Here is a 15,101-nt window from a genome sequence, read left to right as displayed (position 1 = left end):
CATCTAGAGAAGTAAAAGATATTCATTAGTTCTTTGATCATTTGGTTAATATTATCAATATTGTTGTTGGTTTTAGTAAACGTAATGATGAATTGCAACATGCTCATGCAGAACAAGTTGAGAATATGATTGCTTTTAATGAAACTGAGACTAGAAGAGGTGCAAACCAGATTGGTACTTTGCAACGAGCTGGAGATACTAGGTGGGGATCTCATTTTCAATCTATTTGTAGTTTGATTAAAATGTTTTATGCTACTTGCAAAATTATCAACACTATCTCTGAGGAAGGGGCTAATTATAAACAACGCGGTGATGTTAAGGGAGTTTATCAGGTATTAACATTATTTGAATTTATTTTAATCTTGCATTTGATGAAAGAGATAACGGGAATTACTAATATTCTTTGTCAAGCTTTTCAACAACATTTTCAAGACTTTTTGAATGCCATGCATTTAGTTTCAACTATAAAATCACTTATTTAAAAGTAGAGAGATGATGGATGGGAGCCTTCACTTGCTAGTGTTATATCATTTTGTGAGCAACATGAAATTGATATTCCTGATATGAATACTTGTTACACTAAAGCTCGAGGTAGATATTGTCATCAAGATGAAGATTTAACAATGGATCATCATTTTAGAATTGGCATATTTGCAGTTGCAATAGACTTTCAATTGCAAGAATTGAAAAGTAGATTTTGTGAGTTAACAACGGAACTTGTTATTCTTAGTTCAGCTTTAAATCCCAAGGATTCTTTTAGATTATTCAAAATTGTTGATATATGCAATTTGGTTAAGAAATATTATCCTCAAGATTTCACTGAACAAGAACAAGAACTTTTGGAGTCTTGATTGCAACATTATGAGCTTGATGTGATAAAACAACTAGATTTTCAGAATATGAGTACAATTTCCGAGCTATGTAGGGGATTAAAAATTTCAGGAAAGTCTAAAATCTATTTTTTGATTAATAGACTTATTTATCTTATGTTGATCCTTTCAATTTCTACAGCAACTACAAAACGAGCTTTCTCAGCTATGAAGCTGTTAAAAATAAGACTTCGCAATAGAATTGAGAATGAGATTTCAGCAGATAATATGATAGTTTATATAGAGAAGGAAATTGCAGAGAATTTCACTATAGAGATGATAATGGATGAATTTTATTCCACGAAAAATTGTCGTCGGGCATGATTTGATGTGAATGTGAATGTTCTTTTTTGTATGTCTACATTGAACTAGACAGTTTTTCATGTTTATTAATGCTCAAGTATATGATGATATATGAAAGTTGATAATTTTGTATCCAATAGACTTATGAATTATATTTGATATATCTCTATTACAACCCAACCCCTCCAAGTAATTATTCCTGGCTATCTCCCTACTGGTACATATGTGCATTATTAGTCAGAATAAAACGAATTGCATGTGCCTGCATGAAGTTGAAGGCATAAACATATGCTCCCCTCCCTTTGCCATGTTTACTCATGGAGAGGCCAATAATTAGTTACCGTTACTCATTGATAGTTTATTTTTGTCTCATGAGGCTACCACTATAAAGAGCATCTCTTTAAACTCTAGACAAACCAATGATACTATGGTGTGGGAAGGTACATTGAATGGGGGTACTCCGTACATCATTAAGAGTACATATCTTATGTTTGTGAAGAATACTCAATCAAATTCCAGGTGAGGCTTTAAATCATGGCAAACACACACAACATTATCGAAGGTAATATGGAAAGCCCATGTGTACAATTAATAGAGTCAAATTTATTCATGGAGAACTACGTATAGTACGATGGACACATCTACTCTAATTTCACTTAGGATCAATGTGGTGAGGCCTAAGAGCAACCACATCAATTAGTCTAAATTTTTCCTTCTATTTTAGATAAGACTCTACTTTTTATATTTTATACAATCACTTTTAAAAAACACCAATATCAAATTATCTATAATACATCTTTTATTATTATTTATTTAATCATTTTATTATTTTTATTTTTAGCTTTATTTGTTCTCACATTCTCTCTCATTTCTCTTCTCTCCTTACCACCACAAAACTTCCAATGTTGGACCTCCATGGTCATGGCCGAAACTCACATGATCACCACAAAGGCGAACCTCCATGGCTGGACTTCCGTTTCTGCTATTGTCTTCTTCTGCCAATGTAGTTGCTACTTACCTTCTTTTGCTATTGATGTAGCCATTGCTTACTTTCGTTTATGCTACTATTTTCTTCTACTAATATAGCCATTGCTTCTTCTTTCGCTATTGATTTAGTAGCTACTTTCTTTTTTGTTGATTCACATAAATTTATATATGGGTTTGATGATATGGTTTTGTATATGAGTTTGATGGGTTTGAGACCTAGATTTAGGAAAACCATATGAGTTTGATGAGTTTGAGGTCTAGATCTAGGATTTGTTTGATGAATTTAATGATTTATTGTATGGAGCAGGTAGAGAAGGAAAAGAATCAGTGGAGAAGAAAGAGAGAGTCAGATGAAGAAGAAAGAGAATATGATGTTAGAATGATGTGAGAGGTGAGAGAAAAAATTATTAAAAAAATAAAATACAAAACTACAGTAACCTTGTATATTTACATGGTTACAGTAACAAAAATGAAAAGTTACAGTGTTTTACATAAATTGATGTAAATTGTTTTTGAAGAAAAATGTGTAAATTTGACAGTTTTTTCTATTGTATACCCATTGATGTGAATGTTCTATATCCATGTGCTATGGTCAATGGCCTTGTGCATAAGGTACGAACATTCTTGGAAAGCAATGATATCGATTGGGGAAACTTGGTGTACTAGGTTAACTTTGTGTAAAGATAAGGGGGATGATTAATACATTGTGTTTTAATAACTAAAATGATGAGTTTAATCCATAATTTCAATTTATGAATACACCCACTAAAATAGATTTTTCCCTAAAGATAAATGTTTTCTTTTAGTTATTTTTTATTCTCTTTGGGCTCATATGGACTAATAGGAATGTTGCAAGAATGAATGAAACAATTTTAGGTCTTATTCATTCTACTCTACTTTCACTTGCAACCAATGTGGTGAAGCCTAAGGATTGTATCTATGTGCTATGGTCAAAATGGTCAATGGTTGCACAATGAAGAGGATGATTTTCCTAATATGTATTTTTTTTGGATAAATAAGGATAAATATATAGAAAAAAAAAAGAAAAAAAAGGACCCTACCCAAGGACAATAGATGAATGTTTAAAGCTTTGAGCATCCTTCAACTTGCAGATGAATCTATCCTAGTGCCATTTAATCAACAACTAAATGCGCACCTTTAACTTTAGGAATCTATCCTAGTGCCTTTTTATCAAGGAAAAAAGAAAAAATCATTTTCCGGTTTCAAATCATTGGATTCCAAGTTCCAACCTTCGGCCTTCACTTCACAGTAGCCTCTGTTTGCAACTATTGCACTAATGATCACAAACTTCCTTGTGCGAATCAATACCAATCAACTATCAAATTCATCAATTATTCCCAAAATTTGGGTTGGACCATGTAAATGTTGGCACGTGTGGCACAAGATATTCCACGGGCCCTAACTCAGCTTACCTACAAATTAAGTTGAAAGCAAAAGCCCAATGGCCACCCCCCATTTTAAATTTATATTTTCTCCATTGGGTTGCCTTACTTTATTAAACAAGGCCCAAATATTTCCCTCAAGGTATTGATCAACATTGAAATTAGTCCTCGCACTCGAAGTAATTCAAGGCAGTAAATCTTGAGCTCGACAGCACCTTGTGGGATAAAAAGGCGGAGGCCATACATAAATGGAAACCCAATCCTTATTCCAGAACCTTCTCTTCTTTTATGTCAACTATCAACGAACAATTTTTTTTTTTGTTGAAAAGATCAACGAACAGTTATAGCTTCTTTTTGTAAAGAAGCCATTGCCACGCAAGACTAAGAAGATAGAACTCCCTGGAAGGTTACAAATAGTGATACATCATACATGAAGCATCCAGATATATCCAGTAATCAACAGGAAATAGAAGAACCCCGAAACTTGAAGACCCCACAGCCACACCACAAATCTCTCTCTCTCTCTCTCTCTATGTGTGTGTGTGTGTGTATATATATATATATATATCACCATCCACATATCACTCAATTCATCCGTGAAACACTTACAAAAAGAGTCATTGTAGCATTTATTTTCTTTGAGCAAAGATGTCTCTGATTCCAAGCTTGTTTGGCAACAGTCGCGTTTTAGATCCATTCTCCACAATCTCAGACCTATTGCCACCCTTGGGGTCCAATGAGGTTTCCACATTTGCCAATGCCCAGGTTGATTGGAAGGAGACCCCAGAAGCCCATGTGTTCAAGGCTGATCTTCCAGGGTTGAAGAAAGAGGAGGTGAAGGTTGAGGTTGAAGAAGGAAGAGTTCTTCAGATTAGTGGAGAAAGGAGCGTAGAGAAAGAGGACAAGAACGAAAAGTGGCACAGAGTCGAGAGGGGTCGCGGCAAGTTCCTAAGGAGGTTCTGGTTGCCTCAGGATGCTAAGGTTGATGAAGTGAAGGCTTCAATGGAGAATGGGGTACTGACTGTCACCATTCCCAAGGTCTCAGAGCCGAAGCCTCAGGTCAAGTCCGTTGAGATCACTGGCTGAGGCTACCATTCTTATCATTGACTTTCTAGTTTCTACTATTGAGTACCCGGTTATTCCCTTCAGTTTTATTTTCTTTCCGTCAAATATGAAATAATGCTGTAACTTGTAATTCCTTCCGTCTGTAATATTTCTATGATGGTTTGTGTCTTTATTTATTAAAGCAATATAATCTAGTTTTGTGGTAATAAAAAAAAGGTCTGGTTAATGTGTATACTAAAAGCATTAGCATTAAAAGATGCTTCTATATCCTATTTTATTATTTCAAAAAATTACTATATTAATTATATCATACCATTTTGTGACACACCCAACATCTCAACTATTTTACTATACTACACATTAAAATAATATAAAGTAAAATAAAAATAATATTTAAAAAAAAAATTCTCACTAAAACCACAACTCAACAAGCCCAAATGTCCGCCGGCGATTCATACTCATTGTGATTAACTGATTCTGGCAACATGTACAAAGGAGTTCCTCTAAGCTCTACTTTTTTTACTTCGTTACTCTTTTTTTTTTTTTTTTTTTTTTTTTTTGGCAAATCCAAAGTAGGCGATTTTGATTTTCCCATTGTCGAACATGAGGATATTCTGAAGGTTCAAGTCACAGTGAACAAACCTTTTAATCAAATAGAAGAAGGCAACAAGATTTGTAACCCTCCACAACCAGATCCGTCTCACTCCCTCTCTCTGCTATCTCGGATTCTCTCTCTCGTCTTAGCCATGACCGAACCCATGGTCTTGTTGGTTTTTGGGGTGACAAAACCATCACCATCATCGATCTCCGTGACCCACGCCAATCTCCACCAAACCCATCACCAATCTCAGACCCAAACACTAGTGATCTCTGACCCAAACACTGGCGATCTTCCTTTAAGCACTAGTCACAGCAAAAAAAAAAATAAAAAAAACCACAGAACTAGAGAAGGAGAGAGCATATAGAGAAACAGAGAAGGAAGAGAGAGAAGAGAACTGAAATAATGAGAGAGGAGAGAGAAATTTCGGGGGAAAAAGGTGAAATAAAATATATTTTTTTAAGAATAGAATTGCACTGTAGCAGTATTGCAAAAAAATTTACAATAGTTGGGTTTAGCATTCCTTGATGTAGAGTACTTTAAGACTTAAAATACCAAATTCTCCTTACATTTGGCATTAGCATTCTCCAATGCTGATGCTCTCATACATTAAGCTATCTATATTTGAAAATATTTTCTCAGGAATTGAAAAGATATTGACAACTTTTTCAATTTCTGAGAAAATATTTCTAAAAATAGAAGGTTTAATGTATGCCCTAAGGGCACACATTAGCAAAATCCATAAAAAAAAATTGGTTTGAAACTCCTCCAAACATTAAAAAGACAATCACTTTGTTGACAAGTCTCTAATTATATACTTGGATCAAAAGCAAAATAAAAAAAACACCATTCTTTTTATCAACGCAACAAAAAAAAAAAAAAAAAAAAACAACCTTTCTAGTAACCTAAGAGCATCTCTAATGGCCTATGTAAACCAAAAAAAGCTCTCTAATGGACTCTCTATTTCTAGATTTTTTTTTTTTTTGGCTCATGAACAGTAGCTCATCAAATCTGATGAGCTATTGTTCACTCTTCAAATGTTTTTTTCCTATTATAATAATTAGGTGTTGAATAAAAAAATATTGGAAGATATGTAATTGTTAAAAAAATAATAAATAATGAATGAAGAAATAATATTTAAATAAGATAGAGAATAAGATAGAAAATCTATTGGAAGTGTATTTGAAAAAGTGAGTAGCTAAAAAGTAAAAATTGCTATTCATTCTTCAAATAATATAAAAATTTGAAGATTCTGCTATAGATACTCTAATAAAAGCTGTTGTTAATATAGGGATGGTAATTGGTCAAGTTTGGATTGGATATATTGAAACCTGACCTGTATTAACCTATAAATAGGTACCTTGACTTTTAGAACTTCAACATTGATAGAGCTATATTTTTTTAGTTTTTTATTACTAAAAAAATTATTTTATTTATTTTTAAAACGTTATTTTTTACAATTCACCTAACGTTAATAGTTTTATTTTAACAACCACTTCGTTTAAATATTTTTTTTTTATTATTTGTTTCAAACTTGTCATGTTGTCAAAGTGTAACAAGAAAATTTTTTTAATCCTAACATTTTTCTTTTATATATATATATATATATATATATATAGGGTAAAAAAATTTCTAAATAGGCGGGAGGATCGGTTGATGAAGTGAAGAGAAGGCAGGAAAAAAAAAAAAAAAAAAAAAAAAAAAAGAAAGAAGAAGAAGAGAGAAAAGAAAAGAAAAAGTAAACGTTATTTAATGGAGGGGCAAATAAAATACTAATATTTTGTTTACCTTTTATCTACAGTGCACTGCCATCTATGGCAATGCACTGTAGCTCTAGTCTCAAATATTTTAGCAATAGCTCCGTTGATGCAGCATCATTTTTGTTATATTAGTTGTTAAAAATAGTAATATGGCGATTTGACACTAATAATGCTAATGTTCTAAACCTAATGTTCATAAAAATAAAAAAAACCTAATATATCAAGCATCCAACTCCTACCTGAATTTAATACTCTCTTATTTTTATTTTATAATTAAAAAACCTGATTCTGCTAGCTGAAAAATATATCTTGATCATTTTATGACCAGACATATAGCAATATATAGACTATGGAACCATTTAAAAAGCATGTTCAATGAATTAAAATATTAAAATAACTTTCAGCACGTTCGATGAGATTAAATATTAAAACAACTTTCTTTTTATTAATGCTTTGACTAATCCAATCTTGGTAATATATAATATAAATAAAAATTCCCAGATCAAAATTTAGTTCGAATTTAGTAAGAGGGTGTAAAATCCATGTTTTACACCATTCAATAAGAGATTACCATATTACCATTTTATTTAAAATTCAATATATCCTACCACACCTAATAACATCTCAATAAACTCTCAATTTAGTTGTATTTATATATAGATATTAGAATTGATTGAGTATGGTTATACTTATTGTTAAATATGTGATAAGATGATGTGGCATGTTGGGATTAGAGGGTTAAAACATAAGTTTTACACTACATCTTTATAGAATTTAATTTCATCAAAATTCATATCAGTTTGAAAACAAAACCTTTAAGAATGGAAGATATATTACAATAAAACTAGCTAATATCGTAAGCAACTAATTGTTTTAAGAGTAATGCTACAACTAAATTAATTAATTTTTTATTTTATTTTTACAAAATGTTGATGTAACCAACCTCTTATTGGTTTTCATTTAAGCTCATTATTAATATCATTTTTTCATTTATCAATAATCATTCACCACATTAGCAGTTTGTAAAATTTTTTGTAAAATAATTTGTATCTCTAGTATTATTCTTGTTTTAAAAGTCTCACTAACGTTTGTAGTAAACTAATATTGATTTTGCCAACTCATGATATTATGTCTGATATAAACTAAAAATTTGTAAATAAGTGCTGCTATTTATGACTTATATTTAAATTCCAATATAAGGATATTCTCATGTGTTGCTGTCTTGATCCACCTAGGTGGATACTATGAGGATATTCCTGTAGGTTAAAAATATAAATTTAGTGATAGGTTCAAATTAAAACTAATAATAACTTACCAATAGTCATTGAGAGCTCATGCCCATACTAGAATCACTATCATTCATTGGCGGAGCCAACATGTGGGGGGGGGGGGCATTACATTGCTTATTTAAGGTGCTTGACACTTTGACCCACCCTTTTGACATGAAAAAGAGAAAAAGCTGGTCCACTCCACCCTTAAAGAAGCAAACTGGAAAGTAAAGAAAAAAGTTTCCCCGAAAAGCTAAAGTAAAAAAAAAAAAAAATGATAAAAATATAAATAAGTGCTATATTTAAAATATTTTTATTACAAATTATATAGGTAAGATGTAATTGGTTTTAATTTGAACTTACCACTAAAATTAGCTTTTTTTTTTTGAGAAACCATTAAAAAAATGTTGTATACATAGCATATCCCTTATTTTTTACCTATTACATTATTCATGGCATTTGTCTTTCTTGTTCATATCTCATAAATGACTTGTCCCATAAATAAACAGTGAAATGCCATTTAATATATATATATATATATATATATTTTTAACAATATGCAACATTTACTTTTTATTAAATTTGTTTACAATTGTTTATTTATTTTGTTACTATAATCGATTAATGTATTTTTTATTTTTAATACTATCTTTTAATCTTGCCCCCCCTAAACTAAAATTCTGGCTCCGCCACTGCTATCATTAGATATAAATAAAGGTTTATCATTGTTTATAAACACACAAATGAGCTCACTTCAAAGTAATGTGGAACTCACAGTAAACAAATTATTTGGAATACATAACTGCACCAACAATTCGGAGATCAACAATAACCCCGAGAAGGCGTGGCATTCCTTTTTTCAACTTAAACTGCATAGTTTCACACCAACGAATCAAAGCTAGTTCCTTGATATATAGTTTACGCAACCAAGAATTCATATTATGTTGTAATGCGAACGTCTTCACTCTGTTTGGAATGAATGGGCTTTTGAGAATTTAAAATACCCAATTGAAATCTCAAGATCCAAAGTTCAAACCATGCAACAAACCATGGGTTGGTTAGCTCATTAAGCCTTTCAAAGTTCAATCACCATTTCAAAGTTGCAATAAGAGGACCCATCTTATTTAAAGCTTTCATTGAGTGTTCGATATATTGAACGAAATTATAACCTAGTGATGCATAAGCGACAATTCATGTGATTTCTATTTAGAGTAATGATACTTTCAAATGCTAGAAGCCAATATAACATATTCAAATTTTCTCTAACTTTTTAAACGTAATACTAAAATGTTTAAACATGAATTTAGTTGGTTAAGCTCATTAAGCGTAAGTCTTCAATCAACCTTTCTAGGTTGCAATGAGAGGACCCATTTTCTTTGACACTACCACGAGCCATTCTTGCAATTTCATTCGTCGATCTTATGATTTCCTCCCTTTTGTCTTCCATAAGATCTCTCACCATCTTCTCGATTATAAACCTATCACAAGTGTCTTTCATGTCAAACCCCACCCTCCACAACTTGCTCACACACCTTCCGTTGACTTGTTGGTCAGCAACTTGAGGCCAACAAATCATAGGAACTCCCTCGAAAATACTCTCCAAAGTTGAGTTCCATCCACTATGGGTCAAAAACCCACCAACAGATGGATGGGCCAAGACTTCTTCTTGTGGGGCCCAACTCACCATATATCCTTTTTCCTTGGTCCATTGTTCAAGCTCCTCCGAAATTTGACCTAATTCTTCATTCCCCTCAACTAAGTCTTGTGTTACCACCCACAAAAATGGTTTCCTACTATTGACCAAACCATGCCAAAACTCTATCAATTGGTCACGTGACAACTCGATCACACTTCCAAAGCTAACATATATGACTGATTTAAGAGGTTGAGAGTTAAGCCACTCCATGCAACTTGAGTCTTCTTTTCTCAAACTACCACAGGATGAAACGGATTGTGAAGAGTCTTTGATGCGAGTCTTCAAGAGAGCATGCAGAGGACCAATTGTGTAAACCTTGTCGAAGAAAGAGCCGAGTTGAACGATAATGGGTGCTTCGAGTTCTTCAAAGGTGTTGAGTATAAGAGTAGAGGCTCTTTTCATAGCTGAGGCTTCACTGATGATAAATTCCATCAATGGATTTTCAACTTCTAATCTACAATTACCAGGAAGATCTCGACGCCGCAAGAGGCTTTCCATGCCGGGAATGCTGGTGATAGGCTTATCCATGTCACTTTCTTCTGTAGTAAGACAATCAAAAGCTTTCATGGCAAATTAATGTATATACGAATTTCATCTTGTTGGTCAAAGTATTAACAAACATATTTCACAAATTAAGAGTAAAGAAATAGATTAAAAATTTAAAACTAAATTAATATATAAAATTTTACAAAACTATATATTCAACGTTAATTAAATATAAACAAAAAATTATAAAATAATTGTTTCTTAATATAATTCTATTCAATCATACGCCAAAATTAAAATTTTATATTTTAATCTTGAATCTAAAATTGATTTTGGATTAAATTCTGCAATAATTTCCCTTTCAATTTATAATATTTAGGAGTCCCTTACAATATATATATATATATATATATTTATATTTACACACACACTTTTTTTTTTTTTTTTTGTGAATCCCTTTTTTTTTTTTTTTTTGGGACCGGATTGCTTGACTTCCCCAATTATAACACCTAATCTATTATATATAGCTTTGGCACAAAGCCTCATTTCTCCATTTTATCTCAAACAAATTATTTTTAACCATTTGTTCTTCGGTCAACATAATTGTTGAAAATCTACAAATTAAATATATATTATATAATTATCTTAATTATATCCAATATTATTCTAAATAAAAACTATTTAGAAACAATTTTTTTTTTTTTTTTGAGAATCACTAATTAGCAACATTATATTCTAATTAGCAACATTATATTCTATATTACGTATATGCAACATAATACGTCAGATTTCTTTTATTGTGTTATCAAGTAACAAGTAATATTTCATCCCAAAAAAAAGAGAGAAAAAGTAACAAGTAATGAAAAAAAACACCAAACCATCCCATCAAAAAAAAAAAAAAAACCAAACCAAACCAAGATTTTTGGTAGAGCTTAACTGCAACAAGACAGCACATAAATCTCAATGTTCAAAAATTTTAATTGAAGAACAAACACAATTTTCTTTTTTTAATTTAAAAAATCGATTACTGTAACACTTATGGGGATTTTTGTTTTGTGAAGAACACAACGTGACAAGGTGACCAATTCAATATAATTTTTAGGTTCTTTGGACCAATTTTTTATTTTCGGAATAATACCCAAAATTTCAAATTTTATTTATAATATTTAAAAACTTTCAAATTTTTAGAAGATCATTGTCCCTTTTTTTTTTCTTCTAAGTAAGAATATATTAAAACGGCAAAAGAGAAGAGGAGGGCTTTGAACCATCTTTGAACTTGAGGAGGAAATCCGAGTAAAAAGAAGAGATGTTTAAAGGTCGGTCTCACATACAATAAGCAATCTCCAACGAGCAAGGGTTTGGGTAAACCGGCAAAGTCCCATTTGATTTAAACACAGTTCTATTGTTTTATATATTACTTATAGGAGTAATTAAGAAAACCAAAAGTCCACTTACCTTGGAAGGGAACTTCCCCTTCTTCAATGAGATTTGAAGTATGCATAATAGTCCACATGCCATGGGAGCCATGAGTTGGAAAAGTAATGATTGGAACCCCAAGCTCCTCAGCAACATCAATAGCGAAACACATGAGTCCATCGGCTATAATACACGTCGGCGGAGACCTTTTTGTCGATTGTCGTAGTGATATCAACAATTCTCGGAAAAGTGGCTTGCTCACTGTCCTAGTATTAAAGAACAATTGAAATATAATAGGGCCAAGACGTGGTTCATCAAGTGGAAGACCATCAGAGATGGACACAAATCGAAATCCCGGACTGCGATTATAGAAGGCCGGGATGTCCATGACACGCTCAAGACGATCATGGTTGTAATCGGAGTTAACAAAGGTTATTAGAAAGCCGGCATCGCAGAGAAGCTCGGCTAAGGTGAGCATGGGTTTAACGTGGCCTGAAAGTGGGAGGGGCAAGATAACAACGTGAGGGACTTTGTCTTTCTCCATCACAAGGCCTTTTGTGTTCTGTTTTTCAGATAGGAGTACACCCTTGTAGATTGTAGTATTATGATTTGTTGGATGTATATATAGAGAAGATATGAAGTAGTATTACATGGGTTACTGATTGTTTCAACTTTCAACTCTTATACAATAATTGCACATTAATTAGACTTTTAATTTTTCTACCAAAAAAATTAAAAAAAGGAAAAAAAAAAAAACAAAAAACATAAAACCTCACAATACACTGCCTAACACCACATGCATAGTTGATAGCAGTAGCACACTGCCCATAGCATACTAGCACACAATGCCACATGACCCACGACCCCACACGCTAATACTAACTTCCCTAAGACACTAACCCGCCCACTGTAGAATGAATAGTCTTTTTTTACTTTATCAGACCAATTAATAAAATCCTATTGAAGGGATACTAAAATTAAGTAAATTAGACATATTATTAATTGTAAAAGAAATGTTAGAGGAACTTAAAAAAAAAAAAAAAAAAAACTTAATTAGTAATTTTATATCTCAAAAAGTAAGAAAAATAGATTTTAAATAAAAAATAAAAAATTTTAATAAATATTTAATTATATATAAAAAAAAAACCCATTTAAAATTTTGGAATAATTACACTTTATTCACCTGTGGTTTGCCTCTAATTTGATGTGTCTATCCGTGGTTTCAATTTTGACACTTTACCCATCTGTGATTTTCACCGTTACTATTTCGTAACCCACCTTTCCCTCAACCGTTAGTCTAACACAGAATATGTAAAAAAACAAAACCCCAAATGGATCAAAACACTCTCACTCAAATCTTGAACATGAAAAACATATCAAAAATCTGAAAAACATGAAGAACATACCAAAAAATCTGAAGAACATACCCAAAAACATGAAGAACATACCAAAAATCTGAAAAATTACAAGAAGTTGAACACAAAAACAATATCCAACACAGGCCCAAACCCTGAGCTGACCGACCAGTCCAAAGCTTTTCCAAGAGCAAAATTCCTCTACAAATGCAAAAGTGGTTTTGGGAAGTAAAAATAGTCAAAACCCCAAACACATTTCCATCAAAACCTAGAGCACAGAAAACAAAATCCCAATGGCGAATTCACTAATTATCAAAACCTTAAACTCCATCAAAAGAAATCCAAAATTTTTCACAACATTCTCATCCCAATCCCAAATCCAAACTCGTCTCTTCACTTCCATTGCCAACACTCAAGGGCCCAATCGTCGTCGTCCATCTTCCTCGACCTTCACATTCTCATCCGATGGTAAAACCCACAAAAACGACAACAACAGTAGCATTTACGTTAAGGTACCAAGCTCCAATTTCCAAACGATGTCGTTATCGTCGTCCGTGATGAAGTCAATGTCGTTTAACTGGTTCAATAGTGACAATGACGATGCTGATGCCGATGTTGTTTGATTTGGTTTTAATCTTTGGTTGCAGGTGATTGTGTGGGTTATGTTCAAAATTTATGGGTTTAATTTTTGGTTAATCTTCAAGATTTCTGGGTTTAGTTTTTGATTTGGGTTTATGTTCAAAAATTCTGGGTTCACTTTTTTTTTTGAGATAATTGACAGAACTATATTAATGTAAAAGAGTAACCGTATACAAATATAAAGAAAAGAACAAATGCTTGGGCTTGCTCTAGTGAGCCAACTCAAGAGACAAATAGGAAAAGATTTGAGTATTATGTTCTTCAAATTTTTGGGTACGTTCTTCATGTTCAAGATTTGAGTGAGAGTGTTTTGATCCGTTTGGGGTTTTGTTTTTTACATATTCTGTGTTAGACTAATGGTTGAGGGAGAGGTGGATTACGGCACAGTAACGGTGAGAATCACAGGTGGGTAAAGTGTCAAAATTGAAATCACGGGTAGGCACATCGAATTAGAGGCAAATCACAGGTGGGTAAAGTATAATTACCTCTAAAATTTTCACTTTAGGCCTCCAAAATTGTTGAGCCCGTCTTATTTTGCGCATTCTCTATATACTACTTTATATTCCACAATATATTCCGCAAATCACACCATAAATTTCTATGTCTGAATCAAAATCTTCTATTTCACTTTCTCTGTATCACTTTATATTCTACAAATCATAACATATCATATGTACATTTATTTAATTAAACTCTTATTTTATGCATTGTTCTTATTTCACTTACCTAATATAAAATAAAAAAATCCCACCCATCCTAGCACCACCACCAACCGCCACTAGCACCAGCCACCGGCACCTTCAACAGTTCAACGCCGGTCATGACCACTCTACCATCTCCACAAACCATTGCAGGTTCTGTTACAAAGGCCAAAGTACATGGCCAAGAAGATTGTTTTCCTCTCAGGGATAAATTTTCCTGTACAATCTCTCTCTCTCTGTCTCTGAATCCAACAGCAATATGCACTGTGGTAGTGAAAATGACTTACTGTTTGAGAATTTACTGGGTCGGGGTTTTACTTACTCTTTGATCGCACTGCTGAAAATCCACAATGATCTTTTGATTATTTAAATTCACCTTGCTCTTTGATTTCCCCCCTATAGTATGTAATTATTCTTGATATATTATTTCTTATATTTGTCAAAATTTACTAGTAAAATAGAAAGAAAATTCTCCTATTTTATCATCAATGTATCTTAAGCTTCAAAATATACAGATGGAAATTCTTTTTTTCTTTAGATAAGTAGATAGTGGGA

At 32.4% G+C, this 15,101-nt stretch overlaps 2 protein-coding genes across 2 annotated transcripts; one reads left to right on the top strand and one right to left on the bottom strand.

Annotated features, from left to right (window-relative positions):
- Positions 1-3,755: 3,755 nt before the first annotated feature.
- On the top strand, positions 3,756-4,824 carry LOC115953759 (class I heat shock protein-like). The gene has a single exon (XM_031071533.1). The coding sequence runs from the start codon at positions 4,211-4,213 to the stop codon at positions 4,646-4,648; it is 438 nt and encodes a 145-aa protein (XP_030927393.1). The 5' UTR covers positions 3,756-4,210; the 3' UTR covers positions 4,649-4,824.
- Positions 4,825-9,361: 4,537 nt separating this feature from the next.
- LOC115952765 (7-deoxyloganetic acid glucosyltransferase-like) lies at positions 9,362-12,395 on the bottom strand. The gene is made up of 2 exons (XM_031070009.1): positions 11,891-12,395; positions 9,362-10,488 (listed from the first exon to the last, which is right to left on the bottom strand). The coding sequence occupies exons 1-2, from the start codon at positions 12,393-12,395 to the stop codon at positions 9,557-9,559; spliced, it is 1,437 nt and encodes a 478-aa protein (XP_030925869.1). The 3' UTR covers positions 9,362-9,556.
- Between the last annotated feature and the right edge of the window lie 2,706 nt (positions 12,396-15,101).

This window comes from Quercus lobata, chromosome 7 (genome assembly GCF_001633185.2).
Source record: "Quercus lobata isolate SW786 chromosome 7, ValleyOak3.0 Primary Assembly, whole genome shotgun sequence".
Lineage (NCBI taxonomy): Eukaryota > Viridiplantae > Streptophyta > Magnoliopsida > Fagales > Fagaceae > Quercus > Quercus lobata.
The sequence above is the reverse complement of the archived record's forward strand: the minus strand, read 5'-3'. Positions and strand labels throughout refer to the sequence as shown.

Excerpts from the sequence above, each read along its gene's own strand:
- LOC115953759 (XM_031071533.1), top strand. The coding sequence starts at position 4,211 with ATGTCTCTGATTCCAAGCTTGTTTGGCAACAGTCGCGTTTTAGATCCA.
- LOC115952765 (XM_031070009.1), bottom strand. The coding sequence starts at position 12,395 with ATGGAGAAAGACAAAGTCCCTCACGTTGTTATCTTGCCCCTCCCACTT. Across the intron at positions 10,489-11,890 it reads AGGGGAAGTTCCCTTCCAAG|AAGAAAGTGACATGGATAAG; the intron begins GTAAGTGGACTT and ends GTCTTACTACAG.